The following is a 22,846-nucleotide window of genomic DNA, read 5'->3' on the forward strand; positions in this document are numbered from 1 at the left end:
GCTAAACATGCCCAGTTCTTTCAGTCTCTCTTCATAGGGCTTTGTTTCCAGTCCCCTGATCATCTTTGTTGCCCCCCTCTGAACCCTCTCCAGCTTGTCTGCATCCTTCTTAAAATGTGGTGCCCAGAACTGGACACAGTACTCCAGATGAGGCCTAACCAGTGCTGGCCCAAAGTCATTCACAGCACAATCCTATAATTTTTACTCAGCAGTAAGTCCTACTGAGCTCAATGAGCCTTGTAGGACCTTGTAGGGATTGCAGCCTCAGGTGGCTTTACAGCCAAGTGAAGTTCTGCAGTTGGGTCTCCTCAGTGCGAGTTCAACACTCTAACCACTACACCATGATGGTTCCCAGAAAATGCTAACAAATATTAATAAAGGTCTTATCTTAAACCAAAATCAACACACAAAGCAAAATGGGTTTAAGAGAACTTGTGAAGTGAAAGATTAGGAGGGAGCTACCATTAATTAAATTTTAATAAAATTAGATAAAATAACAAATACCCCTTCGTGGATCACTGCCTTGTTGTGGCGAAGGGGCTCACGTAACTCAGTGAAGCCATAAGATATGCCGTGCAGGGCCACCCAAGACAGACAGGTCATGGCAGAGAGTTCTGACAAAATGACAATGGTCCACTGGAGAAGGAAATGGCAACCCACTCCAGTATTCTTGCCAAGAAAACCCCTTGGAACGTATCACAAGGCTAAAAGAGATGACGCCGGAAGATGAGCCCCTCAGGTCGCAAGGTGTCCAATATACTACTGGGGAAGAGCAGAGGGAATTTCCAAGTAGCGCCAGAAAGAGTAAAGCGGCTGGGCCAAAGCCGAAACGACACTCAGCTGTGGATGTGTCTGGTGGTGAAAAGAAAGTCCGATGCTGTAAAGCCCAATATTGCTTAGGAACCTGGAGGGTAAGATCAATGAACCAAGGTAAGCTGGAGGTGGTCAAACATGAGATGGCAAGATTGAACATCGACATCTTGGGAATCAGCGAACTAAAATGGATAGGCATGGGCGAATTTAATTCAGGTGACCATCATATCTACTACTGTGGGAAAGAATCCCTTAGAAGAAATGGAGTAGCACTCATAGTCAATAAAAGGGTGGGAAAAGCAGTACTGGGGTACAATCTCAAAAACAACAGAAAGATCTCAGTACAAATCCAAGGCAAACCATTCAACGTCACAGTAATTCAAGTCTATGCCCCAACCACTGAGGCCAAAGAAGCTGAGGTTGATCGGTTCTATGAAGACCTACAACGCCTTCTAGAACTAACACCAAAAAAAGATGTCCTCTTCATCATAGGGGATTGGAATGCTAAAGTAGGAAGTCAAGAAATCACCAGGATAACAGGCAAGCATGGCCTTGGTGTACAAAATGAAGCAGGACAAAGGCTAATTGAGTTTTGCCAAGAGAATCATATTCGCTGATCATAGCAAACACTCTTTTCCAACAGCACAAGAGGCGACTCTACACATGGACATCACCAGATGGTCAATATCGAAATCAGATTGATTATGTCCTTTGCAGCCAAAGATGGAGAAGCTCTATACAGTCAGTAAAAACAAGACCTGATCTGACTGTGGCTCAGATCATGAGCTTCTTATTGCAAAATTCCGGCTTAAATTGAAGAACGTAGGGAAAACCACTAAACCATTCAGGTATGACCTAAATCATATCCCTTCTGAATATACAGTGGAGGTGAGGAATAGATTTAAGGGATTAGACCTGATAGACAGAGTGCCTGAGGAACTATGGACACAAAGAATCGGACAGGACTGAACAACAACAACAAACAAATATGTAATACAAAGTGTAAAAAGTAGTTATAAACATTTAATTATATAACAAACCATATAAAGTTGTACCAAAACGAAAGATAGACAGTGCAAAAGCGTATTTAATATTCCTGATTTGTAATAACCATATAATAGGTTATACTAATACACATCAACCTATCCCAGACACACTTCAACCCCAAGGGTCTTTGTCAGTGGGATAAAAAGTGTTGTTGTTGCTCAGTCGTTCAGTCATGTCTGACTCTTCGTGACCCCATGGACCACAGCACGCCAGGCCTTCCTGTCCTCCGCTCTCTATAACCCCCAAACATTCAGTTTTGTTAATTTTCAAACCTGGACAAGAAAATCACTCTCGTCTGTTTCATCTACTTCGGAGGGTCACTGGATACAACAGAAGGGAAGAACACCATTCCCTCCTGTCTCATAACAAGTGGCCTGCATTTGCTAACCCGAAGCATGGATTAAATTTGAGATAAGGTCCTGCATATGAAAAGTCAACACATGCAGGTTTGGATGCCATCACCCATTCTGGTACAATTTTATACCGTTTCCTATAGAATTAAATTTTTATAACTACTTTTTACACTTTGTATTATGTATTTGTTATTTTATCTAATTTTATTAAAATTTATTTAATGGTACCTCCCTCCTAATCTTCACAAGTTCTCTTAAACCCATTTTGCTTTGCGTCTCAGAAAAGACTACCAATACTAGCATGTTTATTTCATATATGTATATCTCGCTCTTCCACCTCAAAGCACTCCCAGAGTGCCTAATAATATCTCAAACTAAAACGAATAAAATATTAGTATGTTAATATTATTAGCATGTATAAAATAAAGAATTAGCATTTATCTGGGATGGGATGGCTTTCAAAGCGTTTCTTATGCATTTTCAGCCTTCCCCAACCTGCTGACCTCCAGATGTTTTGGACCTCAACACCCATCAACCCCAGCCAACTTGGCTAATGGTCAGGAATGCTGGGAGCTGTAGTCCAAGACATCTGGAGGGCACCAGGTTGCGGAAGGCTAACTTAGACATTATGCAGACATTTAGGGGGAGAGTGCTGAGGATGAAAAAGTATTGGCTAATTTAAGGCCACCTGAGTTTGTGGCTGAGGTGACATCTGAATCAGACTTCCTAGATCACACTCATGCAGTTCAATCCTATTCCATTTTACTCAGGAGTAAGCCCCACAAAGGCCAATGGGGCTTGCTCCCAGCTAAGTGTTCATGAAGTTGCAACCTTAGCCACTACACACCACACCAGCTCCATTACAGATTAAAAATCAATTCTGGAGTATTGCAAAAGTGTTATACTGTGGCCCACCTAGCCCAAAATGTGTTACTTAGAGGAAAACGAAAATGTGTAGGAAGGGACCAAGAACTGGACGGGGACTGAAAGTCTGCCCAGAGAACAGAGGGGGAATCTTTAGCATGGTGTAGGCAGGAGATCCCAAAGCCATCCTTGGACTCATCAGTGCTAGGAGCTGCTGCATAAACAAGTGCCACTGCCAAGGCCAGGACGGGCAATCTCACCATCTAGTCACAAATAGGCTTGTCTGAACTCCCTATCTGCTACTAGCAATGCATGTTCTGGCTCCGTGCAACCAGGTACAGTTGCACATCCAGCTGTGCCAGTCCAGGATAAGGGAACCTCTTCTCATACCACTTGCACTGATAAATGACATCCCCTGAGCTTGAACACCTGAAAGCCAGATGCATCCAGATTCAAGCTTACTTCCAAATCCCGAGTATTTCCATTTACTTTTGCCACTGTTGAGTGTCTAAGGGCATTTTCTAGCTTTCATTCCTTTCTGCTGCCTTTAAAGCAGGGCTGGGGGACCTGTGGCCCTCCAGATGTGGTTGGACTACAAATCTCATCACCACCATGGCCATGCTGGCTGGGGCTCATGGGGGTTTGAGTCCAACTACATCTGGAGGGCCACAGGTTTCCCACCCACTTTTTAAAAAGTTATGAAAATAAACCAGAACATAACGAAGCATTTTCAATAGCCTCCAGGACAGAAGCTGCTCCAACCAACGGCTTTTCACAAGTGAAACCTAACCCTGTTGTTTGGGTTTTATCAACAATTACAGTTGAGCTGCTACACTTCTGCCAAACTCATTTTAATCACCAAAATAAATTAACCCATAGCTAAAATAATAAACTAACTGTGCTGCGAAAGGCCACCAATGTCACATCCTACAATAACCGTTGCCCTTCCAGGGGAAGGACATGCTCAGACATGTTTATGACCTCCAAGTCTTCAATTTTAGTAGCTGCTATATATTGCTTTACCCTTTCACAGTGACAACTGGGAGAGCATGTTTAATTGGTGATCAATTACAGCATTAGCTGATCAATCAGTGGGGGCCACCGTTTAATCAGCAAGATCAAATTGGGGTTGCAACTTAAGGGCACACTTTATTTTGTGGGGGGGCATTTTGGCATGAGCGTGCTACTGCAACAGGGAAGCTTAAAAGACAGCCTTTCCTTCTCATGGAGCTCTCAAGGAGCTTCTGTTTACAGTATGGTAAGTTACGGTACACTTCCTTCCATACCTTAAAAGGGCAGCTATATTGAAGTATTTTTTTAGATATAATCCACTAATAAGCAGATGAATTAACATCTGAGAGCTCTTTAAGTAGGGGACAGCCCTAATTACAATTTACTGTGGAAAGAAGCATATCTTTAGTTTTATGTATTTATTTATTATTCCATTTTTACCTCACCTTTCCTCCAAGGAGCTCAAGGGCAGCATACATGATTCTCTCCATCTCCCCCCCACATGCACACACACCCCTTTTATCCTCAAAAAAGCCCTGTAAAGAAGGCTTGGCTGAGAGGCAGTAACTAGTCCAAGATTACCCAGCAAACTCCATGGGTGAGCAGGGCTTTGAACTTGGGCTTCCCCAGTCCTGGTCTGACACACCCACCACTATACCAGACTGGCTCAAATGGGCATGAACTCACCAACTGGGTGCTACTAACATTGCAATCCTATACGCATTTACTCAGAATTCCCATTCTATTCAATCAGGATTATTCCCTAGGAAGTGTATCTTGGACTGCAATGAAGTCAGTTGGGTTAAATCCTCCCTAAATATCAGGGGTTAATATACAGACCTTCAGATGCTCTTTTCAGTAAAGTTAGTTGGCAATATGAGATGTCATTTAAGCCTTATTGCGAAGTCTTAATGGAGAGCACAGGCTACTTGCCACCGATTGTACACAGCACTTTCCCTTATTTATGGGATTTTTACTCCACCCTGTTCCAAAGCCGTAGGGCATAAGATTGGTGTGGCCTTCCAAGGTGCAATATAATTGCAAGAATGAGCTGTGCTCTATGAAATTCCTGGCCAAGCACATGGACACCAGTAAACACAAAGATAAGCCATTCAACTGAAGACTGTTTACTACAGCATAGCACAAAGCAAGAGCACGTGCCACTTCCACCGCCAGCCACAGGCATAACACTCGAATGGCGCACATCTATACAGTATGCAAAGGAGCGTGATATTATGGGCGTGCTGACCAAGTTGGAAACTGTATTAGACATTTTTCAGTTGCTGTCTCACAGACATGGCCTGAATGTGAAAACCTGGGAGGAATGGCTCAAGGGCTCCTATTCAACAAGATGATACTCCTTTAACTTCAGATTAATCACACCAAGAGCCAATTCCACTTCCTGGTTCTATTTCCAAAATCATTTATATGCATCTGAATCATCATCCCACCCGCAGACCCATTATTGAGAAAGTGATGAACGGTCACCCAGCAGGGTAAGGCTAGGAGCCTGGACCGGGATCAGGAAGACTTGGGGCCGCATGCTCCCACCCGGCCCGGCCCGCAGGGTGACCGCGGACTCTCTCTCAGCCTAGTTACCATACCAAGTTGCTGTTGCAGGAATAAGAAGGGACAGCCACATTTATGTTGCCCCAAGACAACTTGGAGGAAAGGTGAAACCCAAATCGAATACATTCCAACTCCTAAACATGTTTCACACTGAGCTCAAAGGGACTCCCTTCCTGCTCAGGATTACAGTCTTTGAGTACCAAAGAGCAGCTAATGCATTAAAAGGGAGCTAATCCTTATCTGGAGTACGTGCCCTAAGGACAGAATCCTAAACGCTTGACACATAAGGTATTTTGAGATCAATGGGGCTTCCTTCCAACAGAGGGTGTTTAGGGCAATCTGCCCCCATCTATGATGTGTGGATGGCTCTGGGTACTCTGCACTGGGCGACTGACCACATTCCCAGCAAGGGCACTGTCCAGCAAGTACTGCCACTGGGCATCCTCTACTCACTCCCAACAGGTTCCCCAGCAAGCCCTAAATTAAAACAACAAAGGCCATGCAGGAGCAGTAGTTAGCAAGTTGCTCCTCTAAGGATATATTTTTGTTTGTCTTTTAAAAAGCCGTGTAAGAGATGTTTCCATTGTCTCTGTATGCATTGAAATGAAACAAGCAAGTTTGGGGCTTGTGCTTGAACTAAGCCTGTATACATCGACATTCATGTAAAAGGGAGACGTTTTAGTCAGTAGCCATTTTGTCTTCCAACTTGGATGTTACACCTCCCCTGAATGCCACTAATGTAAACACACTGATTTCTGAACACTGGGAGAATAGAAAAATAATATTTTTAAGTGGGTGTCTAAAAAACAGTACTGTAAGTCAAACATTTGGAATAGCAACTGCAGTAATTTAAAACACAAACAGGACCCTGATGGAGAGACTGTTAGTGGATGAATTCTCTAACTCATGGCATTCTGTAAACAAAACAATGGTATGTAGATTATGGAGTCAGTAGACTGAACCTTTTTCAAGACTTTTTAACAACAATGTAATACGTAGTCTATGCCCCACAGTCTGCTTGTAATAATTATTATTCCAAATGCAATTCCTTCACACAACCTGTATTATCTCTACTGACAATCACAGCAAAGGAGAGGATTGAATATACCCTATATATTTTATGTCATATAGATTTCAATTCGTTCTATGCATATCTCAGAGCAGCACAAAAGCAAATTTATTGAAGAGTTCAAAGAGATTATGCATGTACACATGGGAAGAGCAGGCCCTTGCAGATTTTTTGTAAAGCATTAAAAGCCACGTTGTTTTCATGCATTTGGGGTTTGCAAAAAAGGGACGGGAGAAAGGGGTTAAATTCAGCAGAACAAGGCAAAAGCAGATGCCTCCTCCTCTTCACATGCCCAGATTCATCGTCAAATCCTCAATGGCAGACCGCTGCGAGTCCCTGCATCCAGGAGAACGACCCAGGGAACGACGTACTGCAGTCTGTTTTGAACGAACACCTCCTGCAGCTCTCTTGCCGAAAGGAGAGGTCTGCTTCTGACCGGGGGGGGGGGGGGCACCAGCGCCGAAAAGGGGCGGAGGGCTGCGGCGGCTGTAAACAAGCGAGGGGCTGCTGCCGCCGAGCGAGAGGCAAGTCACCCCATTCTGGGTGTTTGCAGCAGGGAGGGGAGGAGTGCATGTCAACATGCGGCAGAGGCGGCCCCCGCCTCCTCCGACAAACGCGCCTTCCTGGGGGGCGGAGGAGCCGAGCCGAGCCGAGCCGAGCCGCCGGGCGAGGCGATGCCCGTTCGCCGGACGACCGTCCGCCGCTGTGCACGTGCCATTCGGGGGCCCCCGCGGCTGAGCGGAGCCGCCCGCTGCCGCCGAGCCCAGCCGCCTGGCGAGCTTTTGTGCGGCGCTGCCTGCACGCGCCTCCTGCGCACACACGCGCGCACCGCCGAGGCTCGCTCCGCGCGAGCGCGTCTGGCCGGCCCGCCCGCCCGCCCGCCGCAGAGCCAAGTAAACACATCTTCCACTCCCCCTCCCCCGCGCTGCAGACACGCGCCCGCCCCGCCGCCGGCCGCGCCGCGCCGCCTTCCTGCTGCTGCTGCCGCCGCCGAAGGCGCGCTGCGGGATTCCGCCAGGCGGCAGCGCCATGCGCGGGGCGGGGAGGCGGCGGCGGCGCTGGGCAAGCATCAGAAGCGCGGCGCCCGGAGGCGCGCCGGCGGCGGGCAGAGCGGACCCAGGGCCGGCGCCCTGTCGACACGCAACAGGCAGGACAGCGGCGCCCCCCCGCCCCCGCCCCCCCGGCTCACCAAATGGAGTTCTTGATCTTGTGCTGCAGCGCGCTGGCTTCCGTCCCTTGCAGCCCGGGCACCAGCGCCGGTAGCGAGGGGGGGGCCGCCGGGCCGCCGCTGGGGGGCTCGGGCGGCGGCGGCGGCTGCTGCGGCTCGTCTGCCATCACTGCCGGGTCGGGCTAGCTAGCGGAGGAGGAAAGAGCGAGCGAGCGAGGGAGGAGAGCGAGGGAGGAGGGCGAGGGGCGGGCGGAGGGGAGGGGAGGACGCGCAGCTCGGCTAGGCCTTCCCCGCCGCCGCCGCCGCCGCCGCCGCAGCAGCCCTCGCGGCAGCCGCCTGGCCCGGCTGCTGGCTGGAGGGGCGCATCCCGGGCAGGAGGCGCCGCCGCCGCCGCCGGGGGAGGAGCCTCCCGCTGCTGCCGCCGCTACGCTGAGAGGCGAGGGAGGCGCATCGCGGCCCGGGCGCGCGGGAGGAAGGAGCGGGAGGGGGGAGCCCGGCCGCGCAGCAGCCGCTCCTGGTCGGCTCCGCTCCGCCCCGCTCCGCCCGGCCGCCTCCCCGGCAACCTCCCCCTGCCGCCGCCGACTCGGCCGGCCGGGCAGCCCGTCCGCCGTGCGCGCAGGCTCAGTTGGGCGCCCGCCCTGCCGTCGCCGCGGGAGGGGGAGCGCGCGAGCGGGCGGGGGAGGAGGCCGGCGGCGAAGTGGGGCGCGCGTGCCCGCCCGGCGGGAGGCGGGGAGGAGGCGCGGCCCTTCGTCCTCCGCGCTTGTGCCCGGGGGAGCCCTCGCTGGGGCGCCGGGCGGGGCGCCGCCTCGGCCTTCGGAGACGCCCCTGGCCGGGTCGGCGCGCAGGAGACCCGGCCCCATTCCGACGCGCGCTGGCCGGTTTCCGCCGAGCCGGCCGCCCTCTGTGTCCCGGCAGGCCGGCTCTCGGCCGGGAGGAAAGCGGGCCCTTCGGAGCGCGCGGCGCGGGCCCGCTGCAGCCCGGCCGCGCTCCGAAGGCGCCTTCCGGGCGAGGCGGCAGCTGGCGCGCAGCAGGCTTCCGCCCAGGGCTGCGCCCTTGGCGCCCGTCTGCCAGAGCCTGCGCCGTGCGGAGCGGAGAGCGCGCGCGACTTGAGTGCAGGCGCGGGGGGACCCGCCAGCGGTGCGACCCGAGACGTCCCTACCCAGAAGCGGGCCCCGTTGAGTTCGATGGGGCTTCCTTCGTTCCGGGTAGACGTGCAGAGGATTGCGCCGCGCCATAGCCGCCTGCCCGTCCACCTGCCGCCGGAGGCCTGCTGCGAAAAGGCTCCCGCAGGCACCCGACAGCATCCCAGCCCACCTTAGGCCAGGGCTGCCTTGCCAGCGCACACCGAAGGGCTCAGTGGTGGCCCCCCAGGTGACAGTGGGCAGGATGGCGATGGCCGGCTGCTGCCCCTTCCTTTGGGCCGTGCTGGGAAGGTCCAGGTTCATGGCAGGCCCAATAAAGGGCAGAGCAGGGCCTGCTTCACCCTCACCATCCTGTCCTGGCGTGTCCTCTCCCACTACTGACATCAGGGTCTGCGGGGCAGCAGAACAAAGCCCCTGCTCTGTTGCCCAGGGAGGGCAGAAGGCCAAGCGCCTTGTAGTTGTCCTAAGCCTGGCCAGGCCAGAGGCTGAGGATGGGAGTTGATGTTGCACACCGCTGTGCCCTTCTGTGCTGAAGCCTACGTGCACCTGTGCGTACACATGCCCCACACGCTCTCCCAAAGAGCACAGTAAGCAGCATTCATCCCTGAGACCCTGATAGTTGTGAACTAGTCATGGCACCACTCAAATAGCAGTTCCAGAGATGTACCTTTACAAACTGGCTCATGATCAATAAGGGGGTTTGACACAAGCACATAGAAATATACAAAAACAGCACTATCAAAACTGAGGAAATTAAGCCAAGTTTGAGATTTTAATGAGCAGACCACACGTAAGAAAAGCCAGTTTAAGAAGATCTTTAAAGAATTTTTAAAGGCCTGCACCAAAGGTGCAGGGTGAAATTCAGCAGGGGTGAAATTCCACAACTGAGGGGCCACCACAAAGAAAACTCTGCCCCGTATACCTGCCAATCTAGCTATTCTATCCAGCGGACACATGAGCAGTGCTCCTGATTATGACCTAAGCGACAAGCAGGATTATAGCAGTGAAGGTGATCCCTGAGGTAACCTATTTTTAAGTAAACAGATATGAGGACCCTTTTCCAAATTTGGCACCTGGCAAAGGGTTAAAGCAACTTCCAACCTGGTGCCCTCCAGATGTTTTGTACTTCAACTTCCATCAGCCCCAGCCAACATGGCCAATGGTCAGGAATCCTAGGAGTTTTAATCCAAAACATCTGGAGAGTTCCGGGTTGGGGAAGGCTGGGTTAAAGCTACCTCCTCACTCCCCTCTTGGTCCAATCTGGTTTTCAGGCCATAAACTGCTATTTACTTAAAACACACACTCGCGCTTGCTAATGTGAATGATGTCCTGTCTAGTTTTGCCCTTCGTCAACCCAATACTTCTCCTCCTCAGCTCCCTCAACCTAATCTGCCATATAGGGGTAATCATACTGGTCTATCTTATAGGGCTGCAGTAAGGATTACTGAAATGACAAGAATTGCTTTCAGTGCTTGAAATGCATGCTAAAATTTAATAATATGTATTCGTTATATGTATCCCCTTCATGGATCACTGCCTTGTTGTGGCGAAGGGGCTTGCGTAACTCAGTGAAGCCATAAGCTATGCCGTGCAGGGCCACCCAAGACGGACAGGTCATGGCAGAGAGTTCTGACAAAATGTGGTCCACTGGAGAAGGAAATGGCAACCCACTCCAGTATTCCTGCCAAGAAAACCCCATGGAACGTATCACAAGGCTAAAAGATATGACACCGGCAGATGAGCCCCTCAGGTCGGAAGGTGTCCAATATGCTACTGGGGAAGAGCAGAGGGTATTTCCAAGTAGCGCCAGAAAGAGTGAAGCGGCTGGGCCAAAGCCGAAAGGACACTCAGCTGTGGATGTGTCTGGTGGTGAAAAGAAAATCCGATGCTGTAAAGAACAATATTGTTTAGGAACCTGGAATGTCAGATCAATGAATCAAGGTAAGCTGTAGGTGGTCAAACATGAGATGGCAAGATTGAACATCGACATCTTGGGAATCAGCGAACTAAAATGGACAGGCATGGGCGAATTTAATTCAGGTGACCATCATATCTACTATTGTGGGCAAGAATCCCTTAGAAGAAATGGAGTAGCACTCATAGTCAACAAAAGGGTGGGAAAAGCAGTACTGGGGTACAATCTTAAAAACGATAGAATGATCTCAGTACGAATCCAAGGCAAACCATTCAACATCACAGTAATTCAAGTCTATGCCCCAACCACTGATGCCGAAGAAGCTGAGGTTGATCGGTTCTATGAAGACCTACAACACCTTCTAGAACTAACACCAAAAAAAGATGTCCTCTTCATCATAGGGGATTGGAATGCTAAAGTAGGAAGTCAAGAAATCACCGGGATAACAGGCAGGCATGGCCTTGGTGTACAAAATGAAGCAGGACAAAAGCTAATAGAGTTTTGCCAAGAGAACATGCTGATCATAGCAAACACTCTTTTCCAACAGCACAAGAGGCGACTCTACACATGGACATCACCAGATGGTCAATATCGAAATCAGATTGATTATGTCCTTTGCAGCCAAAGATGGAGAAGCTCCATACAGTCAGTAAAAACAAGACCTGGAGCTGACTGTGGCTCAGATCATGAGCTGCTTCTTGCAAAATTTTGGCTGAAATTGAAGAACGTAGGGAAAACCACTAAACCGTTCAGGTATGACCTAAATCATATCCCTGATGAATATACAGTGGAGGTGAGGAATAGATTTCAGGGATTAGACCTGATAGACAGAGTGCCTGAGGAACTATGGACGGAGGTCCGTAACATTGTTCAGGAGGCAGCAACGAAATCCATCCCAAAGAAAAAGAAATGCAAGAAAGCAAAGTGGCTGTCTGATGAGGCTTTACAAGTAGCTCACGAAAGAAGGGAAGCGAAAAGCAAGGGAGAAAAGGGAAGATATACCCAACTGAATGCAGAGTTCCAGAGAATAGCAAGGAGAGACAAGAAGGCCTTCTTAAATGAACAATGCAAAGAAATCGAGGAAAACAACAGAATGGGAAAGACTAGAGATCTCTTCAAGAAAATTGGAGATCTCAAGGGAATGTTTTGTGCAAAGACGGGCATGATAAAGGATAAAGAAGGCAGGGACCTAACAGAAGCAGATGAGATTAAGAAGAGGTGGCAAGAATACACAGAAGAACTATACAGGAAAGATCTGAATGTCCCTGATAGCCATGATAGTGCCGTCACTGAACTTGAGCCGGACATCCTCGAGAGTGAAGTCAAGTGGGCCTTAGGAAGCATTAGTAACAACAAAGCTAGCGGAGATGACAGTATTCCAGCTGAGCTATTTAAAATCCTAAAAGATGATGCTGTTAAAGTGCTGCATTCAATATGCCAACAAATCTGGAACACTCAACAGTGGCCACAAGACTGGAAAAGGTCAGTTTACATTCCAATTCCAAAGAAGGGCAATGCCAAAGAGTGTTCAAACTACCGCACAATTGCACTCATTTCACATGCCAGCAAGGTGATGCTCAAAATCCTACAAGCTAGGCTTCAGCAGTATGCGAACCGAGAACTACCAGAAGTACAAGCTGGGTTTAGAAGAGGCAGAGGAACTAGAGATCAAATCGCCAACATTCGCTGCATCATGGAGAAAGCAAGAGAATTCCAGAAAAACATCTATTTCTGCTTCATTGACTACACTAAAGCCTTTGATTGTGTGGATCACAACAAACTGTGGCAAATTCTGAAAGAGATGGGAGTACCAGACCACCTTACCTGTCTCCTGAGAAACCTGTACGAGGGTCAAGAAGCAACAGTAAGAACCAGACATGGAACAACCGATTGGTTCAAAATTGGGAAAGGAGTACGACAAGGCTGCATATTGTCACCCTGCTTATTTAACTTATATGCAGAGTACATCATGAGAAATGCCGGGTTGGATGAATCAGAGGTCGGAATTAAGATTGCTGGGAGAATTATCAACAACCTCCGATATGCAGACGATACCACCCTAATGGCAGAAAGCGAAGAGGATCTCAAGAGCCTCTTGTTGAGGGTGAAAGAGGAGAGTGCAAAAGCTGGTTTGAAACTCAACATTAAAAAAACGAAGATCATGGCATCTGGCCCCATCACTTCCTGGCATATAGAAGGGGAAGAAATGGAAGCAGTGACAGATTTTACTTTCTTGGGCTCCAAGATCACCGCAGACGGTGACTGTAGCCATGAAATTAAAAGACGCTTGCTCCTTGGGAGGAAAGCTATGGCCAACCTAGACAGGATAGTAAGAAGCAGAGACATCACCTTGCCGACAAAGGTCCGTCTAATCAAAGCTATGGTTTTCCCAGTAGTAATGTATGGCTGTGAGAGCTGGACTATAAGGAAGGCTGAGCGCCGAAGAATTGATGCTTTCGAACTGTGGTGCTGGAGAAGACTCTTACGAGTCCCCTGGACTGCAAGGAGGTCAAATCAGTCCATCCTAAAGGAAATCAACCCTGAGTGCTCATTGGAAGGACAGATAATGAAGCTGAAGCTCCAATATTTTGGCCACCTAATGCGAAGAGAAAACTCCCTGGAAAAGACCCTGATGCTGGGAAAGACTGAAGGCAAAAGGAGAAGGGGACGGCAGAGGATGAGATGGCTAGATAGCATCACGGATGCAATGAATATGAACTTGAGCACGCTCCGGGAGAGAGCGCAGGACAGGAAGGCCTGGCGTGCTGTGGTCCATGGGGTCACGAAGAGTTGGACACGACTGAACGACTGAACAACAACAACAACAAATTCGTTATAAACTGCTTCAGACAGTAGGTGCTGTACAATAACATAGCTTAAGAAAATATGCCCTGCCTGGAGGTTTATTGTCTTTAACCACCCCACCCAGGTCCTGCCTAAGACATTTAGCTGCCTGAGGCGAAATAGCAAATGGTGCTTCCTGCATCCCCAACAAGGTGCATAGTACCTAAGGCTGGCGAACTTTTTTTTTTTTTTTGGCACCCGGGGCAGAAAATCCCACAAGTGTCCCTTTGGAGGTAAAAATAGAGTAATAAAAGAATTTGCTGCCCTTTCATGGCACTCAAAATCAGCTTCTTGAGGCAGCTGCTTCACTCTGCCTAAGGATCAGCCCTCCTGCCCCACCCAAAAAGCCAGAGCCCCTTAGGAAAGGGAAACTGACAAAAGAAAAAATGGATTTGACTTGCCACTGAGGGAAAAATAGCGGGAATCTGCTGCTCAGCCAAAAGGTGTTTCTCTGCTTTGTCTGTGGTATGCCAGAAGGTACTTTTGTTCCAACAACAGGTAGAAAGCTGGCAATTATGTCTGGTCCTGGCCATTGTTTTCCCCAACATCTTGTCAAACATTACTCCTCAGGAACTGCTTCTGCACCTGAGAAGGCGCCATTCTCCTCACATGTCTGAGGAGAAGTGAGCGGGAATATTCTTCCATGCTGCTTTTGCTTTGGGAATGTTACAGGGCAACTTCCACTTAACCTAAACTTCAGGGGTTCCCAGGACCAGCCTGGGCCAGAGTGAGGTGACTGCCTCAGGTAGCAGATTCTGGGTGTCATGAGAGGGCAGCAAATTGTTAGCTATTTAATTGGTATTACTGCCAAGGATGGGAGAGGTGCTTGTGGAATGTTCTGCCTCAGGTGCATAGCAGCTCAGCCAGCCCTGGGCGCTGTGCTCCTTGACGCGGGGGGAGGCTCTTTGCTGCTCCACCTCAGGCAGCAAAATGTCTTGGGCAGGCCCTGGGATTTGCGCCCTGCGCCTCAACAGATCCATGAAGAGAGGGGCCAGTCCTTAGGAAAGGGCACCAAAGCTTTCAGCTACAGTTCTCACAATAAAACCCTGATAAAGCATCCATTCAATAAAGGAAGGAGAGAAAACCCAAGCAGGTGAATGGTTTTGTGTTGTGACCCTTTAAAGTTGTTAGTTCCTGACATGTGCCTCAGCTCCTGGGCAGCTGTGCTGCTGCTTGCACCTCAGGCGGGGAAGGGAGCTGCTTGGGTAGGAGGGTGGGAGAATGACAGCTGCCGTCCCCCGCTCCTTTGCTTGTCCCTCAGTGCTGCGCCAACCCTGCATCCCAAAGGCGAAGGCGGAGCTGCCTGCGCAGAAGAGGAGAGGCAGACCTGCCATCTTTCCCAAAGTACTGCTCTGCCTCTGTGAGGTGTGTGTGTGGGGGGGGGGGGCGGCACAATGCTGGTAACAGTGCTGCAGTTAAAAATGGCGGGAAACGGGAGAGGCCTCATGGACCCCCCTGGGGAATGATTGGCAACACCTCCACATCAAGGCAGGATTTGTGGCCTCTACTTATGGTTGCTGACGTGAGGCGGAAGGAAGCTGGGGCCAGCCATCTGCCTTCTCAGCTTGCTCCTTCCCTTCCGATGACTAGGGAGCAAAAAGCAGCCTGTCTGCCAATTTGAACGGAGGTGGACTTGCTCTCTGCAATGAACGGGAAGGAAGGAAGCCATTTTGACCACTGGCTTGTGCCTCAGAACTATGCCTTCCACATGAGGCTGGGAGAGCAAAAATGGTGGCTGACTTGTTCTCCACCACAGGGGAGAGGAAGAAAGCCATCATAGCATTTGGTTTGCGCCTTAGGGACACACCTCTCTCAGCTGCAAGGTGGCAGAAGAGCAGTGATGCTATGCAGGTCATTTTCTTCTTCTTTCCTGTTCTTCCTCAAGCTCTTTGGGACTCAGGAAAGAACAAGAGAATGAAAAAAAGCACTGGTCCTGAGCGCCGAAGAATTGATGCCTTCGAACTGTGGTGCTGGAGAAGACTTTTACGAGTCCCCTGGACTGCAAGGAGGTCAAATCAGTCCATCCTAAAGGAAATCAACCCTGAGTGCTCCTTGGAAGGACAGATAATGAAGCTGAAGCTCCAATATTTTGGCCACCTAATGCGAAGAGAAAACTCCCTGGAAAAGACCCTGATGCTGGGAAAGACTGAAGGCAAAAGGAGAAGGGGACGGCAGAGGATGAGATGGCTAGATAGCATCACCGATGCAATGAATATGGACTTGAGCACGCTCCGGGAGAGAGCGCAGGACAGGAAGGCCTGGCGTGCTCTGGTCCATGGGGCCACGAAGAGTCGGACACGACTGAACAACAACAATGAGCTCCAACAAAACCCTATTCACTCAGCAGGCAGGTCCAAGCTGGGGAAGCCCCTGCTCTTAGCACCCTAGCGGTTGGGCCCACCCGTAACCGAGACGGTGTTCTATCCCAGACAGGGCTGGCACAAGACGTTTCGCTGCCCGAGGTGAAGGGGAAGGTCCCACCCCACCCCCAATTCCACATACAGAACCCGCCTGGCCTGGCCATTGCAATTTAGTTCAACACTGGCAATGGGGCAACATCCTCTAGTGCTGAAGGCAACAGGCTGGCTTAGAGGTGCAGGGGAGGCCATGTGGCACACAGACATGTCCTCTCCTACCACTCCTCAATATTTGCTGCTTGAGGCAGCCGCCTCACTCTGCCTACTGGTGGCACTGGCCCTGATCCCAGAGATTACCACCACCTTCCTTTGGCACCTTCAGAGAAGCAAGCAGAGTCAAGCAACATCAGGCCTTGTGCTTGGCGGGCAGGCTGAAGCCTCTGGATTGGCTAGGCCTCGAATAAATACTAGGAGCCCAGGCTTCTGCCCCAACGCAGTCAGCCAAGTAGCAAACGCTGCTCTTCAGGCCCCTTTTTTCATCTCACCCTTTGGGTCTCAGTTCAGGTAGCCACCCTTGGCCAAGTCCTGATATGCCATACATAAGCTGGCTCCCATAAACAAGAGTGCTCCACACACACATTCTCCCAAGCCTGTACTACATAATTCCCCAATGCAGCTCCTGCTGAGGGGCCAGGCCAGAGCCAGACACTTGATTAGGTGGATCCCTATTGATCCCTTGGGTTACTTGACCTGTTTTGCTGGTAGCTGCCATATTTTCTTCAGGCCATCTGCAGCTCCTTCCTCTGGCAAGTTAAACTACCACAAAGGTGAAGAAAGCAAGATGTCCTGCTCTCAGAGTCTCCTATTTGAGACCCTTTATGCTTTAGAGTTCCTCATTACGTCCCGATGTTAACCTTGTTTGTTCTTCTCAGCTCCCCTTGGATTGTGTTTAATGGATACTAGAAGACTTTTGCTTTAGTACACAACCAAGTGTGGACTGCAATATCTGCACTTACCAGGCTCAGAGCCCACCAGGAAGGTAAGGAGGTAAGTATTTATTTAAAAATATATATATTCCACTTCCCAGCCATAGCTCTTTATGTAACAATAAGATGTAAAACCAAACATTAATTATAATATTGTTGTAAGATTGGGAGATCATATTCATCAGGATTTATCGAGATTGTGCTGGAGGGGATGCAAGGAACCAGGATCAACCCAGCATATGTTGTGGTCCTGTGTAAAAGTGGCAAAGTTTTGGTCTGCAGTCTTTGGTGAAATTGATAAAATAGTTGGACAGCGATTGGAGAGAACACTGGAGTTGGCACTGTTAGGAGTGTTTTGGGGAAATAATAGAAATTGCTTCTCTAAGGCTTTCTTCACACAGAGCTTTTATCCCGCGATTGAGATTGCTCCTTCAGGGAAGTTTGTGGGCTCTTTACATGACTCTGTGAACCTCTCCTGCACTAAATGCCCTTTGTTCCGTTTTTAAATAGATCACAGATAATGAGCTATTACGCCATTGTGTTCCCGCTTGAGTTCCCTCCTTGAAGAGAGGAAAAGCGGCAAGAAGAGGAGCGAGATAATGAAAGACAATGGAAGACTCAGATACAGGGAGATGGAGGGGGAAAGGAAGCAGGTGAAAAAGGGAGTCATGGAAGCAGAAAGCCCCGTTTTAAATGCAGGATTTTAGGCTGGTGTGGAGATGCCCTAAGCCGTTGGCAGGATTTTTGTTGGCAGCTAGGCTGGTTATTGCTCAGTTTTGGAAGGACATAAGAGGAGTCTCATTAGACACTTGGTGGGCCCGGGTTTGGAAGACTGCCTTAACAGAAAAATTAACAAATAAGTTATGACTGGCAAAAGGAAGCAGGGAACAAGATACATTTACTATGGATTGTTATGAATTTATTATGTTTGTTGGCAATACTCAGCATCATAACACTCTGCCTGTAGCCTATCCGCCTCTCTGGTTTATGTGAACAATGTATTCTGTATTTTTCTGCCTTTGTTGTTGTTTTTGATATGCCCGGACTATTGCATGTAAGGGGGTGGGGAAAAAATAAAATGAAATTTAAAAAATAAGATTGGGAGTTTGGACAGTAGAGGGTTAATGGAGACAGAAGGACTTTGCCAATGGCAAAGTTACCAGGCACATCTTTTGCTAAGGAAAATACAGGTTAATAGCCCAGGATATTCAGGTGATTTGTCCGCATGGGAGAGGATTGCTTTTTGATACAGAACCACTCTGGGAATATCAGAAGGCGGGGGGGTTAGCATGTATATTACACCCCTCCCAGCTAAGGTTAATGTAAACCGTGTGGGTGTGTCTGCAGTGTAAAAGTGTAATTAAAGGGGAGCAAAAGAGACAGACTACTGCTTTCCATATGAACGAAGAGAGCTGAAAGATGCTCTGGAAGCATTTGCGGGGTGGGGGTAGTGGCTTCTCTTTAGAGATCTAATGTGGGGCAGTGGAGATTGATGTTGGAGTGTCCATGTTTCTCCACCTATGCTCAGCTTGCATATTTGTATATAAACTCAAATAATGCAAAATGCCAGAAGCCTCCAGTGGCCTCTTTCCAAAGGAGACTGAACCCAGAAAAACACTGCACCCTAGGAATTTCTCACCACTCACAGAGAGAGATAACGAAGTTTATATGGCAAGCAAAAAAACCAAGAGTTAAAATAAAAAAAATTACAAGATGCAAAGGAAAGAGGTGGCTTGGGATTACCAGATTTTAAAACCTATTTTTCTGCCTGCTGCTTGATGGGGATGAAGGAATGGGTGATGTTGAAAAATAGAAGACTTTTAGAATTAGAAGGACATGAATTGAGATATGGGTGGTATGGTTATTTGTGGTATGATAAAACAAAAGTGAATGTAGATTTTAATAATCACTACATAAGAAGGGCTGTATTAAGAATTTGGAATAAATATAAATTAAGGTTTTATCAAAAAACACCACGTTGGATATCATCACAGGAAGCAAAGCATAGAAGAGAATTTGATAGCATGCATAAATGGATAAGATATAATGATTTATTGGAATTGTCACAAGGGGAGTATAAGTTAAAATCAAGGGAAAGCTTATTGGAAGACATTGGTCATGTCTGCCAATGGTTTTCATATTTGCAAATTAAAGAAAGGTTTAAGATAGATGAGAAAAATGGTGGATTTGAAAAAACAGAATCTGAGTTTGAAACAGCACTATGTACAAACGATGAACATGTTATTGCTAAACTGTATAAATTACTGTTAAGGTATGAGACAGAGGATGAGCAAGTAAAAGACTGTATGATAAAATGGGCACAAAATGTTGGTCATAATATATTAATGGAAGAATGGGGAAGTATGTGGGGAAAAGATCTAAAACCTACTTTATGTACAAATCTTAAAGATAATTTTTATAAGATGATGTATAGATGGTATATGTCACCATTTAAACTGTCTAAAATGTAGAACGGTGTTTCTGGAAAATGTTGGAAATGCGAAGATCAGGATGGAACGTTTTGTCATTTATGGTAGACTTGTAAAAAAGCTAAAATATTTTGAAAACGAATACAGTCTTTAGTTCAAAGAATATTAAATACTACTATAGAATTAAAGCCAGAAACTTTTTTATTGGGTCTAACAGATAAACACGTAAAAGAGAAAGGGGAAACCCTCTTTCTCTACATGACAACGGCTGCAAAGTTACTGTATGCACAAAAGTGGAAGAATGAAACAATACCAACTGTGAGCGAGTGGATCATGAAAATGATGGAGCTGGCTGAGATGGTAAAACTTACTATTATAATTAAAGAAAGATCAACAACTAAATTTATGTTAGATTGGTAACCTTTTATAGAATTTGTACAAGAAATAGAGAAAAATGGTATCTATGTATGTGGATTTTGAACTTTGAGATGGTTAGTTCTTTTTTTGTTGTTAAAAATTAGAGAAATGAGATAATGTCTGTGAACTCAATGTATGATATACAACTAAGATAAGAAGTAGAGAATAATAATAAGCATTTGTTGTCTAAGGGGAGCCAAAGGTAAATATCTTACAATCTTAAGAGATATGTGTATTGTATGTGTATGTTGTTAAAAAAAAAGGAATTTCTCACCACTCAGAGAAGTGAGGTGACACGCCACAATATATTCCAAAACCTTATGAAAATCAATACAATATAACCAAGCATCGTAATACAATCAAATATACTTTCTAAACCATTGACAAAGATGTCAGGGGCCTACCAAGGTTCTATCAACGGCTGAAGGGCTGTACAGAAATTCCACATCCGGAGACAGTTTGCCTCAAAATGCCAGTTGCTGGAGAGCAACGATGGAAGGGGGGCTATTGCCTTCAGGCCTTTCTTGCAGGCTTCCCAGGGGCCTCTGGCTGGCCACTGTGGGAAGGAAGCAGGAAGCCTGGCGACATGGACACTTTTTTCCTGATCCAGCAGGGCTGTTCTTATGAGCCATGCCAGCTTGGTCTGTTTGGTGGCGCCATGCTGTGGCTGGCCTGGCCAGAAGTAAACATGGCGAGGCCAGAAGTGATGTTATGTGCTGCCAGTGCTCGTGAACTGCCATCCTAGCGGCGCACATCAAAGGGTAGAAGATCGGCTTCCCTCAAGCAGGATGGTAGTGTGAAAGCAAGCAGCACACGCAACCCACCAGGCAGGGAGCACAAAGCTAGCAGAGGCCTCGGTGGACCCTCCCTTGCTCGTGTGGGGGAACACCCATCTGGACAAGCTTGCCATGGGACGTGGACACTTGCCTGGTGGAGGAGAATACCAGCTGATGACAAGGTGGATCCAGTGCAAGGTGGATCCTAGAACAGTGGAGAAAAGGACCCAGGCCACCTGGGGGCTGCCAGTCTCAGCTATGGCTTGAACACTGCAAGAAGCTATAAAACAGAACCAGCGATTACTCCCACCCCCAGAAAATGCCTTTCTAAATGGAAATGTCTTAACCAACCTAGAAGTGAACTAGTTTGGCAAAACTCTGAGTAGGGAGTTTCACAGGGAGGGTGCAACCACCAAGAATGCCTTCAGTGTAGTGCTCATACATTGTGCTTCCAACTGCAAAAACTGCCGAAGCAGCACCTCATCGGATGATCTTAAAGCCTGTGGGGGAACCTAGAGAAGGAAACATTGCAAAAGAAAGAAATCGTGTATAAAGAATTCCTTTCTATAACTTTTTATTTGGATTAGAAAGCAACATTACCAATGGAGGGTCACATGAAAATGTGTACAAAGCAGTTGAGCCTGTATATAATATCAGACCTGTTGCATTGCTTGTCTGAGAAATTAAAAAAATGAGTCTGTATCGTTTCTCACACTACAGTTTGAGGAGGTTAGACAAGGAGAAATTGGCACAACAAAGCAGCCAGTCCAAGGATAAATTTAGCAGCCTCACTGATATGAGGGCCAAGCTAAATTTGGGTTCCCCTCCCTCTGTTTCTTTTGCAGCACAGAAAGGAGAGCTAGTCTGAACTCTTGCCAGCAGAACTAAAAAGTATACTTGATTTAACACACACTCTCAGGCAAGGAGAAAAAGCAAGCTTGCTATTGTTTTTATGTCAGCACAAGAAAGCAACCTCAGATTGACTGGTGCACAGTTTTTCAAACCTACCTGGTTGATCCAGTAAAATACCTTGCATCTGTCTGTCTCTAGTCTGCACTGCTGGTTAACTCACTTCTCTTTGACGGTCCCCCCCACACCCCTGCCTCCCACCAGATCAGGAATTGTAACATCAGAAGCAGCTCTAGGAATGTATGAGCATGATCTCTGCTGGCATGGGAAAAGAGCAGATAGTCTGAGACAGCAGTGCGGTTCCAAGAAGGGGGCTGTAGCTTTGCTGTAGTTAATTTCTCAGATCCCCACTACCACCATAGCAAATTAGCCATTATGGCTTCTACCCAAAAATTCTGGGAAGTATAGTTTGGGCAGGTACTGTTAGAGATCCCTTGACCATAGAACTGCAGTTCCCAGGGTTTTGTGGGAAGAAGGAATGACTGTTAAACCAGTTTAAATCTGTAAAGCAAAATGCTGAAAGACAAACAGCAATGGCCAGGCATCATGACCCTAAATAACTTTTATTGTGCCACTGTTGAAACAGAGTTTTGCTCCTAATTTCCTCACATCCTCTCCTCTTCCAGTCACAGAGAAACAAAATGACATAAGTTTTATTCTTGATAGTATAATGTACAAAGCTCTCAGTCACACACACCCAATAATTACAGCAACACAATAGTAAACAATTATGATAATATATTCCTTTTGCCAGACTGATTTTACCTCAGAAATTTCAGTCAATAATTATTATTTTATTATTTATTTAAGGGATTTATACCCTGTAAATCAGTAAATACTCTCAGGGCATCTGCAATCAGTAAAAAAAAACAAAAAACAGAACAATTAAAACAAAACAACATCAGCCAGTAATAACAAACAGTAATACATACCAGTTGCAAGAAAAAAGGGATTACTCTTAATCTTGAAGAGTTGTTGGCTCTCAGAAATCCCAAATGTATATATCAGTAGACAGAAATTGTCACACATTACATCATCAGTCAAATTTAATATATTCCAAATATTGAATTAAATCCATTTCTTAACATGTATCCTATTTTCTCTTAATTTAATAGCTCACAAATTGAAGCATAACCCTTATGCTTCAGATTTTCCCCAGCTAGGTGGAATCCACTTA

The 22,846-nt window shown here is 47.4% G+C and overlaps 1 protein-coding gene and 1 long non-coding RNA gene across 3 annotated transcripts in view; one reads left to right on the top strand and one right to left on the bottom strand.

Moving 5' to 3' along the window:
• Positions 1-9,477, bottom strand: part of RFX7 (regulatory factor X7) — a 64,837-nt gene extending 55,360 nt beyond the window's left edge. For both annotated transcript variants that reach the window (XM_084816514.1, XM_084816513.1), the window contains exon 1: positions 7,916-9,477. In XM_084816514.1, the coding sequence (XP_084672640.1) occupies positions 7,916-8,061 (146 nt within the window). In that variant the 5' untranslated portion in view covers positions 8,062-9,477. The remainder of the gene's footprint in view (positions 1-7,915) is intronic.
• A 7,607-nt stretch (positions 9,478-17,084) lies between these two features.
• Positions 17,085-18,234, top strand: LOC146336880 (uncharacterized). Its single transcript, XR_014785291.1, has 2 exons — positions 17,085-17,199; positions 17,649-18,234. It is a non-coding gene; the product is annotated as an uncharacterized LOC146336880 (long non-coding RNA).
• Positions 18,235-22,846: the final 4,612 nt, after the last annotated feature.

Source organism: Heloderma suspectum, chromosome 11 (assembly GCF_057233095.1).
Source record: "Heloderma suspectum isolate Gila_16-S chromosome 11, 16-S_ref, whole genome shotgun sequence".
Taxonomy (NCBI): Eukaryota; Metazoa; Chordata; class Lepidosauria; order Squamata; family Helodermatidae; genus Heloderma; species Heloderma suspectum.